Source organism: Oryctolagus cuniculus, chromosome 13 (genome assembly GCF_051225735.1).
Source record: "Oryctolagus cuniculus isolate XC-2025 breed Fujian yellow rabbit chromosome 13, ASM5122573v1, whole genome shotgun sequence".
NCBI classification, from domain to species: Eukaryota; Metazoa; Chordata; class Mammalia; order Lagomorpha; family Leporidae; genus Oryctolagus; species Oryctolagus cuniculus.
Genome location: NC_142879.1, coordinates 76,470,679 through 76,491,101, shown reverse-complemented (window position 1 = coordinate 76,491,101; position 20,423 = coordinate 76,470,679). Strand labels below are relative to the sequence as shown.

Sequence of the window (20,423 nt, the reverse complement as noted above, 5' to 3'; positions counted from 1 at the left end):
CAGTGTCCATATGAGATGTCAGTGCTGCAGGCGGAGGGTTAACCAAGTAAGCCACGGCGCCAGCCCCTTAAGTTGATACTTACAAAACAGATTTTGTTTTCTTCTGAGAGCTAACAATCATCCAGATGTGTGATGAAGGCAGGACTATTCTAAATTAAAGCCCAGTGAGAATACAATGATGTGCACCTCCATATACTGATTATTTCTGAAGAGTCAATTAGTGTTAAAATATGGATAGTTTTGGGAAATCTTTTCAGACTGATTTTTTTTCAGGCTGATTTTCACCTGTCCAAAAGCCAGACTTCCAGAAGGAAACCAGGTATTTAGTATTAATGGTTGAGGCATGGTAAGCTACTCCTATATTCAGAAAGCACTTTTTATCTATCTTGGCCACTTGAAAATTCCATTATTTTCAATAAGATGAAATTTCTAAATCTCTCTTTGATTCTCTTTTTTTCTGAGAGACAGACAGACAGATGGAGTGCCTACCCATTGACTCACTCCTCAAACAGCCACCACTGCCAGGACAGAGCCAAGGCCAAAGCCAGTAACCACAAATCCATTACAGGTTTCCCACGCTGTGGCAGGGACTGAACTAGCTGAATTCTAGTCTAGCTGCCTCCCAGGGTCTGTATTAGAAGGAAGCTGAATCAGGAACAAAGCTAAGAGTCAAATCCAGGTTCTCGTATATGTGAAGTGTCTTAGCTGCCACCTTAACTACTAGGTCAAACGCCCACCTCTCCCCTCAGTTTTTTTTTTTTTCTAATCATTTCATTAATTACCTTTTAACAGAGTACACATTTTGAAGATTATCTGTATTTTCCAAATTAAATCAGAATTCCCAGTAAACTCTGGCAGTAAATTCCCCGTAAACTCAATGCTATTCAGAATATACTCTCAAAATCAAAAGCAAATAACAGAAATAGTAACTATGACCTTACTTTTACAGCATTTCTGTTGGGATTCAAGACAGATGGGGAAAACTGAACACGAGCTTGATCCAACTGTATGCACAGACACGGACACACCAAAAACAACACAGGTGGCAAACACATCCCCCAAAGTGAGAAACTCTGCAGCATAATGAGATTCATTCCATCAAAATACTCATTTTCTCTAAAGTCTAAAAATAATAAAAAGAATTGCTTGGAAATACATTCATCTCTGGCCATTAAATGCGCTTAGCTTTGACTTCTGTCTTGTCACAGCAAACACTATGGCAATTTTCCATAATAACATGCATCTCAGATGATTCACTGCTGAATTCAGACACATATTCCTTTCACCATAATGAAAGAAACTAGAAATAAGTCTGCCTGCTGAGAAACAGTGATGATCAAACGGTGATAAGAAAAAAACTCGTGTGTGTGTGTGTGTGTGTGTGTCTTCTATTTTTGAACCCTGCAAGGGAATATCAGTTGTTTGAACTTCTAAAATTTAGAGAGAAAATTTCTGTTTTTTTTTTTTTTTTAAATAAATGAAGCAACTGCTAAGATAGTTTGATCCTCATTCTATGCACATGTAATTTCTCTAAAGTAGAGAAACTCTCGGTAGAATGCTAGTCTGTTATTCCTTAAATTACCGAACACACACAATATATTGGTGGCACTACATTTGAACTGTGTCCTCTAAAAAACTCTACCTACCTGAACCTGTAAATGTGACCTGCAAGTAGGGACTTTGTGGATGCAGCCAAGTCAAGATGAGGTCATACTCGATCAGGATAATTAGTGACCTGGGGCCGGCGTTGTGGCATAGCAGGTAAAACTGCCTCCTGCAGTAAGGGCATCCCACATGGGCGCAGGTTCAAGTCCCAGTTGCTCCACTTTCAATCAAGCTCTCTGTTGTGGCCGTGGAAAGCAGTACAAGATGGCCCAAGTACTTGGGCCCCTGCACCTGTGTGGGAGACCTGGAAGAGCTCCTTGTTCCTGGCTTCAGATCAGCACAGCTCCGGCCATTGAGGCCAATAGGGGAGTGAACCAGCGGATGGAAGACCTCTCTCTCTCTTTCTTTCTCTCTTTCTCTCTCTCTCTGCTTCTCCTTCTCTCTCTGTGTAACTCTGACTTTCAAATAAAATAAATAAATCTTAAAAAGAAGATGACCAGTGTCCTTACAGGAAACAGGAATCTGGACAGACATACCGAGAAGAAAAGGTGAAGTGAAGACTGAGGCAGACAGTGGAGTGACACTGCCACAAGCCCTGAAATGTCAAAGGCGGAGGCAACCACCAGACGCTAGAAAAGTCCCAGGAAGTGCTTCTCCCCCAGGGCCCCCAGAGGGAGGGCGGCCCTGCTGACATCTTGGTTTCAAATCCCAGCCTCCAGAAGTACAGAAGAACACATTCCTGCTACCCCAAGCCACCATGGTGACTCATTACAGCAGCTTAGGGAAAAGGAACTGCTTATGCTCCTGCTCTCAAAATTCAACACACAAATAGCCACTCCATACAAAATATGGCTAAAAACAACCTGCCCCTTCCCCTCCTCCCAGAACTACCTTGCATGCTTTAAGAACACATACAATTCAATGCAACCAAGCTTTATTTATGAAGTTCCAAGCCTACGCACCCTGCCTTGTACTAGGCCCAAAAAGCAATACGCAGCATCTTAAAGCGGTTCTCAGTTATGAACAGAATATTGAACACGATGAGAATGCTCAGGTACTTTATCAAAATAATAGTCCGAGTTCTCATAGGAAGAAATTAAAAGTGAGGGAAGAAGGTAATTGCATTTTGGGAAATAGAAACAAAGCATTAAACTCTAGAATCAGGTCAAATAATAGCTGCTCCATAAATGTTTAATGGATTTGTTAAGTTTTAATTAGAAATATATTAGGATTATTAATGGTTATATATTAACCTTTCAAGTCTTAGTATTCACAGTTCTAAATAACAAGCCTGCATATCCATTTAATCTACATTAACTCAAAATTGGTAAAGCCAATGAGTTAAATACATATGGATGTTCAAGAATTAGTCTACTTATTTGACAAATATTTATGGACTACTACTATGGGCAAGGAATTATGTTTCCAAAGATGGACCAGAAAGACATGGCCCTTAGCTGACTGGAGCGTCAACACTAAGCCAGAGAAGATGGCTATCATGCAAGAAATCGCACCAATGATTATGAGTAACTGTGACAGAACAGACTACCATGAGGACTCCTGCTGGGGCCACAGGCTCACACCCCCTGAGTTCAGCGGCATGAGATCCAGAAAAACAGTCTTTTAGAGAATTTATATTTATTTATATTTGAGTCTGAAGGACGAGTAAGAATTTAACACAATGGACAAAAGGCATCGGAAGAAAAAAGACCAGTGTAGCAATAGTGCAGTACACTGAGGAGGGAGAATGCACAACCCCAGACCACAGGCGGAAGCAGAGCTAAGCTGCACCAGCCTTGGCATCTCTTTGAGGGGTACGCAAGCTGTATTTTACCCTAAAATCCAAACAACAAGAAGTTTTAAAATAGCAGTGCCAGGTTCAGATGTCAGATGAAAAACCCACATTAATCTTACCTCCATCTAAACTCTAATCAAAACTATAGTAAAGCGATCAGAACTATAGTAAAGAGTTGTTTTTTTTTTTTAAAGACACAAAACCACTCAACAGCTACAAAGATATGGAAGCTACAAAATGCTGATGAACAAGAAGTAACTACATATTCAGCAGAGCCAAATGAAAGCCTTCAGCAGAAAAGCCAAGAGCCAACCCAATTCCTGCTGCAGAATTCTCCACGGCTCTGAAACTAATCACGCAAAAACATGCCTGGACCTGGGGTGCATCAGGGCTCATCGAATAATCCCCCAGCAGCAGCCAGACACCACGATGCTCCCACCCAGCCCCCTCCACAGAACCAACCCCTGCTCCCAGTCTTCTCTGAAGACGGTGGGAACAGAGAAGTTTGATGCATAATTGTAAAAGCGCTTAGTACCTGGCAATCCCTTTCAGTTAAGATATGTATTATGAAGCCCTTCAGTTTTGTATGAGCTAATGGTACAACAGCCTAGGACCCCACAGACACTCAGGACAAGCTTCCTGAACCATCAAGAACATGGAACCATCACGTGAAGCATCACTTTCTGTCATTTTGACCAAACAAACAACAAAATGAGACTTTAGGAAGTGAGAAAGTTAAAAAGCAGATTCCCACAGTGATAGACTACAGAGACAAACAAAATAAACTTAAAAACTTTTAATCAGCATGGTGGAATACAAGTTTTTGTGAAAAACACCCCCAAAATAGCAAAACAGAACAGATAAAGTGATTAACACTTAAAGGGGAAAGTGACCAAAAAGACTGGTTTTTAAATCATGGGAAAGCAATGTGATAGAGAAAACTTCATAAGCAGTTTATGCTTGCACAGAGTGGATCGATTGTAAAAAGCTGGCATCTTACCTTAAACACTTCCATTGGAAGAGGAAACTTTGCCGCATCAATAAGGGATTTTTCCAGAGCACATTTCCATTCAGAGGTCATCTTCAAAGGATAGATTTCTGTATCAACAGCAAAGCACATAAGAGTTTAAGGACTAAAATGTCCTCCTGGGTGGTTCTTTTTTTTAATTTGTATCTTCCAGGCCTTCATCCAGGCCCCATCAGAGTGCACACCCAGCCCACCGTAAACAGCCACCTGCTAAAAGGATCTTCTGAAAATTAAGCAGCAACTTGGGATTCAGCTATCAGAAACGAAGAATAAACTTAATAGTGCTCTTCTTCGGGGAATATTTGTATGTATTTTGTTGGCATTCTGTAAGTAATTTAATGGGATTAATCACATTAGCAAAACCCTCAGTCATCCACGGCCCAAAAATCCACATATCACCTAGGCAGCAATAACCACTGATGAAGAACTTATTATCTGATAAATTTCTAAACTACAAATGACTCCTGTCTGACATTTGCAGTTATTACAACATATTTTTCACTAAATCTCTAAGCTCTCCTGTGCTAAAAATAGCCCGTGTAAGTCAGAAAATTATTAAAAGGTAAATTAAAATTTACCAACCAACTTTCATATTTACACTTGAAATGTTGCTAACACCACATGTTGCCCATATTTTTTCCCAGGCAGTGGGGGTGAGATATTTATGGATGGGGCTTACGCAGTCTGAATGCAAAATTAAAAGGAAAAAAAAACTGTTGAGCACTGTTTTTACCTATTGCTGAAACTGCAGGAGAATTTTATGGCCTGATCTCAACAGATTTAAGACCTTATCAAAATAGGATTTGCAGAAGCACTCACTGGAAGTAGATTTGTTTATACCTTCACTATATCAACCCAGGCTACTTCAGACAGACAGTTAGGATATGAATATGAATTTAAGCACAGTTTAAAGGTAACATTCAGCCTTTGGGGTTATATTTTTAATTTCTTGCATGTCTGCTTTTTAGCATGGAGCTATATATTTTCATCCTCATAGCTTCTGAACTCACCTTGAGCTTTAAGCTCCTCTGTTTTAGAGGTTTATTTAGGCTTTTCTGCCATGATTCTGTCAGGTGTTAAGATTGGCCAGAACTAGCAAAGTTTTCAATGTATTACCCACTGCCATTGTTTGTTACACAGATACCCAAAGGGTTATTCACGACAAAATACCCTCTATGTATATTTACTGTCTGTGATCCTTTCGGGTTTCCAGCGTTCCGTGTAGATTCTGCAACCTCTGAGAATTTTTATTTTCCTAGCTAGCATTTCTATGTCAGAATAAAAACAGAATGTGATTCTCCTTCATAGCGTCTGACTATGTTGGGACACACAGTAGGACCACAATCAACACTTCTGCAGACTGAATCAACCGCTCCTTCACCTCTATGGGTAAGAAAGGGGGTGTGAAGGAAGCCACTGCTTGTCACAAGGTCCCCCAAAGTAGCAAAGGGCCCAGCTCACAGAGCCCTATGGACTGCTCCACAGGCTGTGAAGGATACCTTGGAACGCGCTAATGGCTCAGGTTCAAGTGCACTGCATGAAAATGTTAGCGAAGAGATTGGCAACTCAGGGGCTCCAGGGAGCAAATGACAGAGCATTCTGATGCAGCTGTTCAAGAACGGGAGCTCAGGAGAGAAACAGCACATTTGAGAGGATGGGCTTCATGGTGGGACATGAAGAAGCCGACTTTTCCCACCATCTGGGAGTAACGGACAGGAACTGTAGGACAAGGACCAACTTGTGAAAAACGACGCAGATGTCCAAAGCCGAGACCAAAGGCAGGGTCTGAAGACACAAAGGGGAAAGGAAGGAAAAAGACAAACAGGAACCGCAACTAGCTATGCCCTTGTCTGTGGTCATGGAGGGTGGGCGCCCCTGAGACGGGCAACGGGGTAAAAGACTGCACAACAGGAAATCGACCCAGGGCACTAGGGATGCAAGCTCAACCTCACTGAAGTTAAGTCCAACTATCAGAACTCAGCGCAGCAACATGTGGGTCCCTGCAGGGCTGGCAGAGTCCCTCTGACCCCAGCCTCACACATGGCATAAAGAATCATCAAACCCCGTAATCCTCATAGAGCTGACACGTCCACATAGGAGACGCTGGTTCTCTGTGCCTCCATCCCAGAAACAAACCCAATGAGTAGCCCAGGCTTTGGGTGATTTCTGGCTCGGTCCCACAAGCTTAAAAATCCATGTCTTGGGGCCAGCGCTGTGGCATAATGGGTAAAGCTGCCGCCTGCAGTGCTGGCATCCCATATGGGCGCCGGTTCGAGTCCCAGCTGCTCCACTTCTGATCCAGCTCTCTGCTATGGCCTGGGAAGGTAGTGGAGGATGGCCCGAGTCCTTGGGCTCCTGCACCCACGTGGGCGACCCAGAAGAAGCTCCTGGCTTCAGATTAGCCTGGCTCTGGCTGTTGCAGCCACTTAGGCAGTGAACCAACAGATGGAAGATCTCTCTTTTTCTCTCTCTCTCTGCCTCTCTGTAACTCTGCCTTTCAAATAAATAAATAAATCTTTAAAAAAAAATCTGTGTCTTTTTTCTGAGGATATTAAATCCCAAAACAGAATGTTCTCTGAAAAGCTGAAACCTACATGCAGTCTGCTTCACCACCCGCATTAGGCTGAACACCTACACAATGGCACCAGCACTAAGCAGCATTTCCCAGTATTTGTCAGCAGACAGGGGCACTCTGGCTATGCTGGCAAGTTTATGGACAATAAACAGCATCATTAAAAGGACATAAAACATTTTCCTGAGATGATTGCAGTGCAGCTATAACTTACCAGAGTGCATTGTGTCAATTTCTGTTTGTGGAGACGTCAGAAGCAATTAAGACGTGTCCTGGGACCAGCATTGTGGCGTAATGTGCTAAGCTGCCGCCTGCAATGCAAGCATCCAATATGGGCGCCCGTTTGAGTCCCGACTGCTCCACTTTCAATCCAGCTCCCAGCTAATGTGCCTAATGAAGCAGTGGAAGATGGCCCAAGTAGTTGGGCCCCTACACCTATGTGGGAGACCCGGAAGAAGCTCCTGGGCTCCTGGTTTCGGATGGGTGAAGCTCCAGCCGTTGCAGCCAATTGGGAAGTAAACAAGCAGATGGAATATTTCTGTGTGTGTGTGTGTGTGTGTGTGTGTGTAACTCTGCCTTTCAAGTAAATAAAATAAATTTTTTAAAAAAAGATGTGTTCTGACTTATCTGTAACTAGACACCTACAAGAAAATGAAGCAATATCCTCTCATGCAAGTACTCAGCAGGTTTTATCATAAGTGATACAGGAAGAAGGGATGAGTAAAATAATCACAAATAAAGAGGGGCTATCCCTTTCATATTCCACAACCCTAAACCTCTCTTCCTTCCTTCTCCACCAGGTTCTTGCTAGGGAAGAGAGACCACTCACGGTTATTAAGAGACAGTAAATATTGGAAAATGCTGGGAAATATTGAAAGTGTGTCCCACTTCCCAAAATTCCTATATTGGAGCCTACTGCCCAACGTGATGGTATGGCAGTAGGGCACTCAGAAGAGGATTAGAGTTTAATGAGGTTATGGGTGTGAAACCCTTAAGAAGAGAGGGCTGTCCTAGAAAGATCAGGACTCACTCTCAGTCTACCAGGTGAGAGTATAGTAAGAAGGCGACCATCTACAAACCAGGAAGAGAACCCTCACCAGAACCTGAGCATGCTGGCACTCCGATCTCAAACACGAGCCTCCAGAGCCACGAGAAAATCCATGTCTGTGGCTTAAGCCACAACGTCTGTGGCAGCATGTCGCTACGGCAGCCCTGACAGAAAGCATCAAGTCTTTGAGACTATGAAATAGGCAGGCAGGAAGCATTTAAGTTAGATTCAGAAACTACCCAACTCCAGGAACTACCTAAGACAAGCATTTTAAACAAATAAAAAACAAGCTAGTGGCCGGCGCCCCGGCTCACTAGGCTAATCCTCCACCTTGCGGCACCGGCACACCAGGTTCTAGCCCCGGTCGGGGCACCGGATTCTGTCCCAGTTGCCCCTCTTCCAGGCCAGCTCTCTGCTGTGGCCAGGGAGTGCAGTGGAGGATGGCCCAAGTCCTTGGGCCCTGTACCCCATGGGAGACCAGGATAAGTACCTGGCTCCTGCCATTGGATCAGTGCGATGCGCCAGCCGCAGCACACAGGCCACGGCAGCCATTGGAGGGTGAACCAACAGCAAAGGAAGACCATTCTCTCTGTCTCTCTCTCACTGTCCACTCTGCCTGTCAAAAAAATAAAATAAAATAAAATAAAAAATAAAAAAAAAAACAAGCTAGGAAGGATTCTGAACAGGAAAAAAAAAAAGGGAAAAAAAGTTCTAGAAATACAGAAGGAAGAAAAAACTCAAGAAGTTTCATCACTCTGTAAAGATATCTAAAAGGTTCCTCTCCAACATCTAGAAAAAGGACAGCAAGTGGGGTCTCTTCAGTGACTTCTCATCTCAATGACCTAATGAAATTTCTTAGAAAACCAAAGTATGTCTGTACTACTCTGATCGCAGATTGAATGCCCAGAAAATGCCAATCACTTGATATACATTATGCACTCAGCAGCCCTGCAAAGATATCATTTACTTCCATTTCACAGGGTGAAGTGGCTTCTCCTCAATTCCCTTTCCTCCCAACCCAAGCACCAAAATGTAATTTGCTCATTCAGCCCAGACGCTGGAAGGCTCAACTGATTATGTACGTGTGGATCCTAGCACATTTGCCTAGAGTTTTTGAAGACTAACTTCCTTGCTACTTTCTGTTAGCAATTTCTATGTCTATGACATCTCTCTGTTGAGAAGTAGTCTGACCGTTAAAAGGGCAAAAGAATAACTGAAGTTCAAGGAAGAATTATGATAATGTTTGACAATGGTGTTGGCATTACTGGGTGTGCACAACAGAGCTTCATTCCTGAGCAAAGGGTAAGCCCACACAGCCTGACTTGCAAAGTATATACAGGGGCTGGTGCTGTGGCGTAGTGCTGGCATCGCATATGGGCGCCAGTTCAAGTCTTGGCTGCTCCACTTCTGATGCAGCTCTCTACTATGGCCTGGGAAAGCAGTGGAATATGGCCCAAGTCCTTGGGCACCTGCACCCGTGTGGGAGACCTGGGGAGATCTTGCTCTCTCTCTCTGCCTCTCCTTCTCTCTCTGTGTAACTCTGACTTTTAAGTAAATAAATAAATCTTTAAAAAAAAAAGTATATCCACACTATATTTTTTCCCTTCTACCACCATCCTTCTAACTTCTCACCAACAATTAGTGTTGAACATTTCTCACTGGTTTAATGGTGCTTGGGAATATATCAGCCTAATGCTTTCTACACAAATCAGAAATTTTATTCCCTCCCATGTTTCAGTGAAGGAAGTGGTGGTGTTGTGTAAATTGTACAAGTCAGACTGAGACTGGGAATTAATGTACCCAAGTCTCAAGTGTTAGGTTCTGCTCCCATGTGTAAAACCAAAGTAGTAAGTGCCTTGCTTCTCCATGACGATACACCACTGAACCAGGCTGAGAGACTCCAGTGTCCATCTTAGAACTACTGCATTTGAAGAACACAGGAAAACAGAAAGCCACATTTTCAACGTCTTTCCGACTTTGATTTTCTTCTTTCCATATGTCATCTTCTTGCTGACAGTTTAAATGCTGGGGAAAGGAACCAGCACTCTGGTACAGTGGATTAACTCATGGCTTGCGATGTCGGCATCTCATATGAGAGTGTTGGTTCAAGTCCTGGCTGCTCCATTTCCCATGGAGTTTTCCTAATGCACATGGGAAAGCAGCACAAGATGGCAAAGGTACTTGGGCTCCTGCCGCCTGTGTGGGAGGTCAGCAGGGAGTTCCTGGCTCCGCACTTCAGCCTGGCTCTGTGCTGGCTGTTGGAACCATTAGGGGAATGAACCAGCAATGGAAGATACCTCTGCCTCTGTCAGTCTCTTTCCCTGCCTCTCAGCCTTTCACCTAAATAAATGAATAAATAGATCTTTGTAAAAAAAAAAAAAAAAGTGCTGAGGAAGTTCTTGACAATGGGAGCCTATTCCAGTCTTTAGAGACCCTTGTGAACTCATCAAAGAAATAGACAACTCATGTCCAGAAAATTCTAAGGTAAATAAACATAATTGATTCGTTTAAAAAAATGATTTATCCATTTATTTGAAAGGCAGAGTTACAGAGAGGCAAAGGGAGAGAGAGAGAGAGAGAGAGAGAGAGAGAAAGAGAAAGAGAGAGAAGTCTTCCATCAGCTGGTTCACTCCCCAGATGGCCACAACAGCCAGAGCTGCGAGGATCTGAAGCCAGGAGCCAGGAGCTTCTTGCATGTCTCCCTCTTGGGTGCAGGGGCCCAAGGACTTGGGCCATCTTTCAGTGCTTTCCCAGGCCACAGCAGAGAGCTGGATTGGAAGTGGAGCAGCCGGGACTCAAACTGGCGTCCATATGGGATACCAGCACTGCAGGCAGCAGCTTCACCCACTATGCCACAGCACCGGCCCCAAGCATAATTGATTCTTATATGACAAAAAGACCAAATTATCTAAAGAGGGAGAGAGCTGATGAACAAATACCTTTAAGTTTCTACAGGGACACTTTTCCATTCTTGCTTCTGAATGCGAGTCCTATGACTTCCCAGGAAAGAAGCACCACCGAGAATATAAGAAGCTACTAGAAATTCTTTGCTTTGCCATAAATTTTTACACTGGCAAGTATATGTTTCCCCTAAAATTTATACAGCAATTAGGTACAAAGCTGAGATTTATATACTCAACTTTCCCCACAAAGTAAATTTTCCCTGCAAGGTTGTGAATCCCAAGGCAAACCTAGTCTTTTCCCATGACACCAACGGGCCCTTTGCTTGTCATCATGGTCCCAATTACTCAGGGTACAAATGGATTTCTTGGCTTCTTCTCAAAATGCTGACAACAGTAATACTAATATAATAAAATGCCATACCACACATCTTTACACCTGTCAAATTTAACACAGATGCAGGTACACAGGATATAGAACCAGGAAGCTTTTTTCCGCTGAGAACTTTGAGTGACAGAAAAGGTAAATAAAACTTAAATAAAACTCCTCACCCGCATGTACTCAAGATTAACAGTGGCAACCAGCAGAGAAATACAATGCTCTGGTGATTATAATAAAGACAAATAGTTCTTTTTTCAAATGCTCCTATAAAACTGCCCAGAAAGAAAACCGGCAATTTCAGAAAGCAATGAACATTTCTTCCTGGAATCTTTAATTCCATATGAATTCAGCATTTAAAAAGAAAAAGAAAAAAAAAACAATTCAACATTTTTTTTCTGAGATTTTCCATGCAAAGCTTGGTAAGGCGAGCAGAGAGAGCAAGGGCGAGTGGGGTCAAAGAGGCACAGGCCTTGGTAATATGAATTACAACACCTGCCACCTATAAGCTGGGTGACCTTGGACAAATCACTTAACCCTGTCTCAATTTCCTCTGACATGAAGTAAAATTCACCCCAAACGTGCAACACGTTTTTTGGAATCAAAATAAACAACACAGCAGATGTAAAATCACCTGGCACATGGTAAATATTCAAGAATGGTTATTTTGTAAATACTGAGATTTTTGTCAGAAAGCATACACGCACTCTTCAATCTAACTAAGCCTGGGCAAAGTCGTTTGAAGCTAACGAAAATCTGCGATGTGCCAGGAAAATAAGCTTGATGATGTTCTCAGTGCTACTTCCCGGTCAGAATGGTTACTATAATGAGGACCACAGGGTTTGGATATTTTGATGAATGGATGATAGGAAGTTCGGAGATGAATGGATGGGTAGATGGATGACCGGATGGGCGGATGGATGGATGGATGGATGATGATTTTGGAATCTTCTTGCAAGACTCTCAAAATCCCTGAAGAATAAATGCAGAACATGCTCACAATCCAAGCTGCCGCAGCTTTCATCTCTGAGCCAGTGGTTTCAAAGGCACTGGATCCCCTTTGCTAAAGCTCCCACAGTATTTCTCCTTGCAGAACACTGCTGCTGGAACTCTTGGGTTCTCCTCTCTGTAGAAAGGACTCTGTACTTCACGTGCTTCATGTTCACGTACTTGGACACAAAAGGTATCACAGAGCTGATGCTCTCTCCAGAGACACATCCAGGAAAATACCACCTTTTTTGTTTTTCCCTGAAACACTTTCCAGCAGTAAAAGCTTTGGCCCTTACCTGAAGGTGGGTCCATTCTGTATTTATTCTCTTGACACCAACCAACTGGTCGAAGTCTGTAATCCAAGTAAAACAACCACTGGTCATAGGATTCAGTGTCCTCCAATCCCACATAGCGAAGGCGTAATCTTCCTCCAACATTTTCAATCACACTAACTATCCAGTACTGAAAAGGGTTCTGAGAATCCTGAAGTTCTATTAAGGAATCAACTGTAATGAGGTCTATAGGGCCTTTCCCTCGCAGAGGCTGTTTAAACAGAAGCAAAACTCCTTATTTTAAACTTTATTTTAAGGTTCTCATGGAAACAGATGACAGCAGAAGATAATATTTTTTCACACCATCATCCAAGCTATTGGCAAACAGTCCGGTGTTCCCCTCCACCCCCCATCCTCAACACAACCATGGCCCACCCATCATCCCTCATACACACTCATGTACCCAATTCTGCATCCAACAACAAAAGTCACAAGTAAATAGAAAATAACAGTTTGGGCTACGTTCTCACCAAACAAAGCACCCTTCCCAGATAAAATTGCAGTTGTTTGAAATTAGCATGCTTTTAAGAACAGTTATACCCAGTTTGCCTGGAGCTAGAAATCGTATGCTAGCAAGATGTCTGTCTATATAATGAGCTTAGGCCAAACATTTATACCAAGACTGTTTAACAGACATTCGTCTTAGAATGGCCACTATTCTATTAACCAAGATCATCTTATACTTGGATTACGTGCACAAAGTATGACTATGTGTAGATGACATGTCTAAGACACGTTAATGATGAGCTAAATTAGACTATTATGTAAAGTTATTTCCACACTTAACCTGATAATTGGTTTAGAGAATATACAATTAGAGCTCCTTCTAAGAAGCCTTCTTAGCATATGTTAGCATATGAAAAGGGTGTTTGTTCAGCCAGCCCTGTAGGCAAATACATTAAAAGAAAATTAACATAATAAGACAATTTTGTCCCTTTGGAAGGGTGAACAACCATCATTTGGATTTGTTAACCAAACAATTAAAATAATATCTATAAAGATATTTAACAAATACGCCAGGCAAGATGTTCACAAAACAAAACCCATAACTGTACATTACACAGTGGTGCTCTGAAGTATCAATATTACTTGTGAGCACAGGGAAAGCCAAGGTTAAGACAATAATGATACCGTCAAAATTCACACCTTATTTCCCTGCTATTTATTAAGTTTTCCCCTTCTTAGGAATACTCTTAAACAACAAATTTGGCAATTCAGTAATTATTTATGACACCGTACCTTTCTCCTCCTGTTTTATTATATATACTGAACATTAAAATGTTTCAGCCCAAAATTATTTTCAAACGAACTATCGAAATTTCAGGTCAAACTATTTTTTCTTCAGTACCTTGAAACTACATTTACGTATGGTCAGCCATTTCTCCTCTTGTTTTTATGAGGGATGCTAATTCAATTATTATTATCTGTGTTCAGATCTTGCACTTAAGCATCTAAAATGCATTGCTTAACAGAACTACTTATCAATGTTCTCAAAAGGATGGCTTAAGTGCATACATATGCTTAGTTGTCAACTGATCAAAAGAGTTACAGAATTTTATTTGTATTCATTAATACAGGAGAAGAGCTTAACCTTATGGAATTCTGGAAAGATCTGTGAACACAGTATTATTTTAAAATGCATTGGAATAAAGCAAATTTCCCATGTACTGATCATCCCACAGGGGAAGATACACCAATGCCATTTGAATCAGTCACCCAAGTAACTCAGGACCAAACAGGAAGTTAGGCTACTTGGATAGAGGTACACACATGTATCTGCAGAAGGATATATGCAAAGATGCTGTTAGGTCTGAATTCACATAACCGGATGCTTCAGAAATAACATAGACGTATAAGAACAATACATACACCTTCCAGTAGATTGGCAGGTGCTGTCCGTGAACCAGTCAAATCACGTATGAGAAATTCTGTCCAGTCTGTGTACTTCTCTTTGATTGCTGATGAGACAAAGGAGAAAAAAAAAAAACACAAAAAACCACTTCAACAGAGCAGTGAGATATCAAATAAACTTCAAATCACAGTTTCCTGTACGTAGGTGTTGTTCCAACAGTTTTCTTAATTTTAAGCTCTGTGTTTGACATCAAAATTGGGACAACAAATCCATCAACAAGTGGTGACCTCATACCTACCATGGGCCTGGACATCAAGGAAGTTAAAGAATCAGATCCTAAAAGTCTTCCAATCTACCCTTCTCATTGATAACAAATAAGTATATAATCCAGGGGTTTCCAAGGACAAAAGGATCAACACTGGCTAGAGCAATCAAAGAAAAGGGCTTCAGGTGGAAAAAGAAAACCAGGCCCTAGATTTTACACAGGGAGAGAAGGGATTTTCAGAGTGAGAGGAAATGACATTTGCTAACAAGAGTCGTGGAGTCAAGAGAAATGGAGAAACACTATGGAAAACTGGACAGACTGCTTTACGGGAAATGACTAGTAGGAGGAATATAACCACAGCCACTCAAGACAGTCAGCATCGATGTTTAATAACCAGGAAATCACTGCAGGAGACAAGCTGGCAGTAGGAAAGTTTGAACAGAACCAGTCTAAAAGCAGGTAACTTGAGGCTTCTGCAACTGAGTACAAAAGTGACAGGGCCCCAAACAAGGGATGACAGCACTGTGAAGAAGCAAGGAATACATTTGAGAATGTATTAAAAAAAAAAAAAATTGGAACCAACGGACCCTGGAGGCCAACAATCTGTAAAGGTTTAGAACTCAGAACCCAAGGAAAACCTACCTTCTTGGCATTATCTCCCAATCTACAGATCTCCAAAGGTTCCGTGTGGATACACCCATATGCCTGAGGGTCTGAACCTTTTCAGGACACTAAGATATCTGCAAAGTCAGCACCTGTGAGAGCAACACGCTTGCCCCAGATTCCACGAGTGCACACTGTGATGCTGATCTTCACAGCACATGTGGGGAGGGGCCCAAGATCTACTGGATATTCAGCCTTTTCCTAAAGGGCCCAGACCCAAGTGGTTTTGCATTGCTTGGGTTCTTGAGAGGCCTGATGCAATCTTTTCTAGCTCAAAAGGAAGATGACCATGGGGTGTAGGGTAGGACTGGGTTCCACGCTAGGCTCTGTCATCATCATCAGATGTACAACTTTCAATATTTCACTCAATTTCCCTTAGAATCTTTCCTTATTTATAAAATAGTTTTAGCGATAACTTGTTAAAAACATAACAATACCTGGCATACACCAAACAATTAGTAAACAGTAGCTTTTGTTTTAAGTATGCATTAAATAATCACATATTTCCATTAGTTATTGAACCATTCCCACAAACCCCCACTTGAAACTTTGAACAGTTTTGGGCAGAAGTGTTCACAGAATAGGCAATGGTGTCAGTTCCATCACTAATTGTCCTTTCAGTCAATATCTGCCCACTACCCGTGAATGATCATGAGGCCAGGAGGAAAACCAACAGAGAAGGTAGGTACTTAGGCAAGCAGGGCTCGGAATTCCAGCTCTACGCTGTACTACAACAACAACGTTCTACCCCCTGCCACACTTGTAGCAAAGAACAACTCATCCCTTTGGCTTTGACTTTTCCCAAATAAAATACCACCTTTTTTATTTTACACATACACACTCCCATGGAAATAAATAGCTCTGCAGCAAAAAGCTGTGTTCTCTTCTGTCAATTGCAAATGCATGGGCCATTTTTGGATGCTACATTCTTTTTAAAATTAGCTCTCCTCCATAACTAAGATTATTAAGACAAAAACAAAGGTAGATCAATTAGTAAAAATCTGTACTCACTTTATGCTTTACAAAGACTTTTCATTTTTTTCCTATTTTAATCCCCTTAACCATGCTGTGAGGTAGATGCTCTTAACTCTCCCAAAGTGAAGACACTAAGAGCAGAGCTAGTTTCCTACTCCTGAATATTCAGCCTTCAATCTTACAGAACAGTCTTTCTCACTAGGATCTAAGACTCTTGCAAGTTTTTGTAAACAGATGAACCAATAATTTAAGATGTAGGCATGATGCATAGAAAGTAACTGTAGCCAGTTAAGTATGTGTTTTATAGCGTTAAAAATACAACAATTATCACAGTTGAGCAACAAATACTCCCGCGTTTGACAGAACTTATGCCTATATGTATTATGAGAAGTTCAGTCTTCCACTTAAGGGTTATTTCTAACATGCATACAATCAACATTGAAATTTATATTTAAAGACACTGTGCAATGTTGAAATAAAATTGTCTACATCACACCAAATGACCATTGGAGATGACTCTGAAATTCACATCTTGTGAGCCTTACATTCCACAGATCCTACAAACTTCCCTTTAATATATTTCTGTATAAGACTCTGAAGTCAACTTTTATGTGCCACAGAATATCTAGATAAATTGCTCTCCACAGAAAATATATCCACAAAGCCATAGAAGAACACAGGCCATTTGAGGTTAAAGAAATATAGAGGAACCAGTTCTCGGGACTTTTGCTAATTCTAAAGGAAGAACTGTTTCAATCAACGTTTACTTCTCAAGGCTCTAGATTCTCAAACAAGTGATAAACCTATTATGATAAACATCACCATAAAATAAAATCTAAGCACAATACACTTACAATTCAGTCGATGGACTTATTTTTAATCAAGTCAATTCTGATTAAATTCCAGGTACTAAAAGTCACCTGGGAATTCCTTAGAATTCACTGCACTTGATCAGCAGTGTTCCAGGTGTCCACTATTATTCATTTATTTATTTGAAAGTTAGACAGAGAGACAGAAACAGAGACCTTCCATCCTCTGGTTCACTCCCGGTTAAGGCTGGGCCAGGTTGAAATCAGGAGCTCAGAACTCAGTCCAGGTCTCCCACATGGGTGGCAGGGACCCCATTATGTGAGCTATTGTCTGCTGCCTCATTAGCAGGAAGATGGGACAGAGAATGGAGCCAGGATTCAAATCTAAGGGCTCTGAAATCGGATGTGCGCATCTAAAGCAGCAGCTTAACGCAGGGCACCAAAAACCCACCCTACCCCCACGTACTCACTAGAAATTTTCAAACTGTAAGTTTTTATTCTGCCAAACATTTCTCTTCAAAGACTCAAAGTGAGGAGTGTGACCTTGCTCCAAAGGAAACCTAACTCGTGTCCTACAACCATTTATCTCTCCCTCTCCCTTCAAACTGACACACCAACCACACATTAAATGTTGGAAGGCCACTGAAGATTTCTGTTGTTCCCACAGCTCCAATCCGCCAACTACTCTCCTGTGAGGTGCTGTCCCTGAGGGGTGACACATTTTTTAATTCACTGCCTTGACATGGTCCTGGCAGTTCCGTCACCACATTTAAATCTGAGACAACGGAGGACCTGGAGGAGAGATGTGTGTCCAGTTCAGAGGTTGGGCACTGCAGCGACCCCTTCCTAAGAAGCTTCAAAACCAGTGTCCACTGTTCTCCCCTGACAAGCTGTCAGTTCATTCAGGGGTTAGCCTGGGGACAGACATCCAGTTTCTGGTCCTATTGTACCAGTGGGGGTGGGAAGAGTCCATGAAGTGATCTGACTACAAGCAGACCCGAGACCCTCACCCACCTGGCCTTCAAAGTCTTGAGCCTCTGGAGGTTCCAAAGTGACCCCCTCCAGCTGCAGCCCCACATGTGTCTGGGTAGCAGCAGCCCCCACCATCAATCATCAAGCCATCAACTCAGTCACTTCCTGAGGGTTCTGCCTGTCAGAAACATCCGGAAGTACACCTTCTACACTGGTTCCCCTCCCATTCTTTGTGCGGCTGCTCTGTGTGTCTGCTATTCCGTCCCTATCATTTTAATGAGTCTCTGGAGGAAACAGGCAAGTAAGGTGCTCAATCCACTGGAACTCCTGGCTCACGAGAGAACACAGGCTTCCCAACAGCAGCCTTTGACTCAACCAGGAAAAGATGTTTTAACACTGACTTAAGCAAAGAAAACAGGAGGAAATAAATCCCAAAGTATAAACAGAAACACTCTACTATTTGGAAGGAAAAACTATCAAGTCCTTTCCCTTGGAGATTTCTAAAGGAGAATCTATATTAATTTTTCATATAGGGTTCAAATTAAATGACTCCCACAAATGAAAAAAAGGCATAAAACAATTCAACAGGAGACACTCCTACTATGTGCAGTGGGCTACATTACACACTGTCAGTCTTCAAACACACAGATATAAAAGTATCCCTGCCATTAATAACAGATGAAGGCTTAAGCTGCAGAAAATGTCACCAAAACTGTGTCCGTACACACACACACACACACACACACTTACACATTCCTACATAATTATTATATACAGATTGCTGGAGGAAGTTTCCATTCAAATTCTTGAGGCTTGGTTGTAAATATTCGTATATGATGGCAGAAATAACTCATTTTATTCTAAAAATAGCATTAACAAAGATATTATCTAGGAATTGGGGGAACAAATGAGATCCCATATAATGATGGCACGAGGGTAAAAAGAAAAATAAATGGTGAAATTCAGAATAATCTATGTAATCTGAGTTTTTAATATTTATACCACCATCATTAGAACTTTGATCATTATGAATGCTGACCCTCTGTAGTGGGAATGGGAACAGAAGAGTCATAAGAGTCATTTTCTATTTAAATGAGCTTACTGTGGAGTCTTATTTGACTTTTAATGACAACCACTTCTTCTAATGGTTCTGAGGATTAGACAGAAACTTCCAGATATATTTTACTCAGGTGAGCCAAAGCGTTCTTTAGTAATGCAATCAACCAGGACCAATACATTCCAATGTTTGTGTCATATACTAAGCGTTCTTTGCTGAATAACATGTATAAAATGTTTTATGCTGATATTTTCTTATCAGGTCAACAATTTGTTGCAATTTCAAATTAACTTTCAGTAAACCTATACATCAAGTCAAAGACATAGAATTTTGGTCATGAGCCTAAAATCCTGCAGTAATATTTTATTAACTTTAAAACTTACAATTAGAGTAAAAATTCTTCTAGATTATAATGACATTTTATAGACCTCTGGTCTCTTTTTTGCCCCTGTCCACCTTGGGTGTTAATGCTAATATTGTCATTGTGATCACTTCTTCAAGCATCTAAAAACTGGTAGCAAAATGGAATATATTACAGAAAGTAACTTCTTTATTTATTTATTTATTTTTGACAGGCAGAGTGGACAGTGAGAGAGACAGAGAGAAAGGTTTTCCTTTGCCGTTGGTTCACCCTCCAATGGCCACTGCACTGCAGCCGGCGCACCGCGCTGATCTGATGGCAGGAGCCAGGTGCTTCTCCTGGTCTCCCTTAGGGTGCAGGGCCCAAGGACTTGGGCCATCCTCCACTGCACTCCCTGGCCACAGCAGAGAGCTGGCCTGGAAGAGGGGCAACTGGGACAGAATCCGGCACCCCAACCGGAACTAGAACCCGGTGTGCCGGCGCTGCAAGGCGGAGGATTAGCCTAGTGAGCCACGGCGCCGGCCCAGAACTTCTAATATAAACTGCCATGGAAATTCATCTTTGGCTTCAATTCCCTGGCCTCATACTGTTAGGAAATTGATCACTTGTTACATGGTGATGAAATGCAATCTCCCAGCTGGCGCCGTGGCTCATTTGGCTAATCCTCCGCCTGTGGCGCTGGTACCCTAGGTTCTAGTCCCGGCCGGGGTGCTGGATTCTGTCCCGGTTGCCCCTCTTCCAGTCCAGCTCTCTGCTGTGGCCCGGGAGTGCAGTGGAGGATGGCCTAAGTGCTTGGGCCCTGCACCTCATGGGAGACCAAG

At 42.0% G+C, this 20,423-nt stretch overlaps 1 protein-coding gene across 16 annotated transcripts in view; it reads right to left on the bottom strand.

Moving 5' to 3' along the window:
- SFMBT2 (Scm like with four mbt domains 2) overlaps window positions 1–20,423 on the bottom strand; it is a 259,224-nt gene that overhangs the window by 115,136 nt on the left and 123,665 nt on the right. For 11 of the 16 annotated variants that reach the window (XM_051821569.3, XM_008268056.5, XM_008268059.5 and 8 more), the window contains exons 5-7: window positions 14,518–14,606; window positions 12,613–12,859; window positions 4,401–4,498 (exon numbers count right to left, since the gene is read on the bottom strand). In XM_051821569.3, coding sequence (XP_051677529.3) covers window positions 4,401–4,498; window positions 12,613–12,859; window positions 14,518–14,606 — 434 coding nt within the window. The remainder of the gene's footprint in view (window positions 1–4,400; window positions 4,499–12,612; window positions 12,860–14,517; window positions 14,607–20,423) is intronic. The other 5 variants (XM_089312352.1, XM_089312353.1, XM_089312349.1 and 2 more) reach the window with 3 other exon arrangements.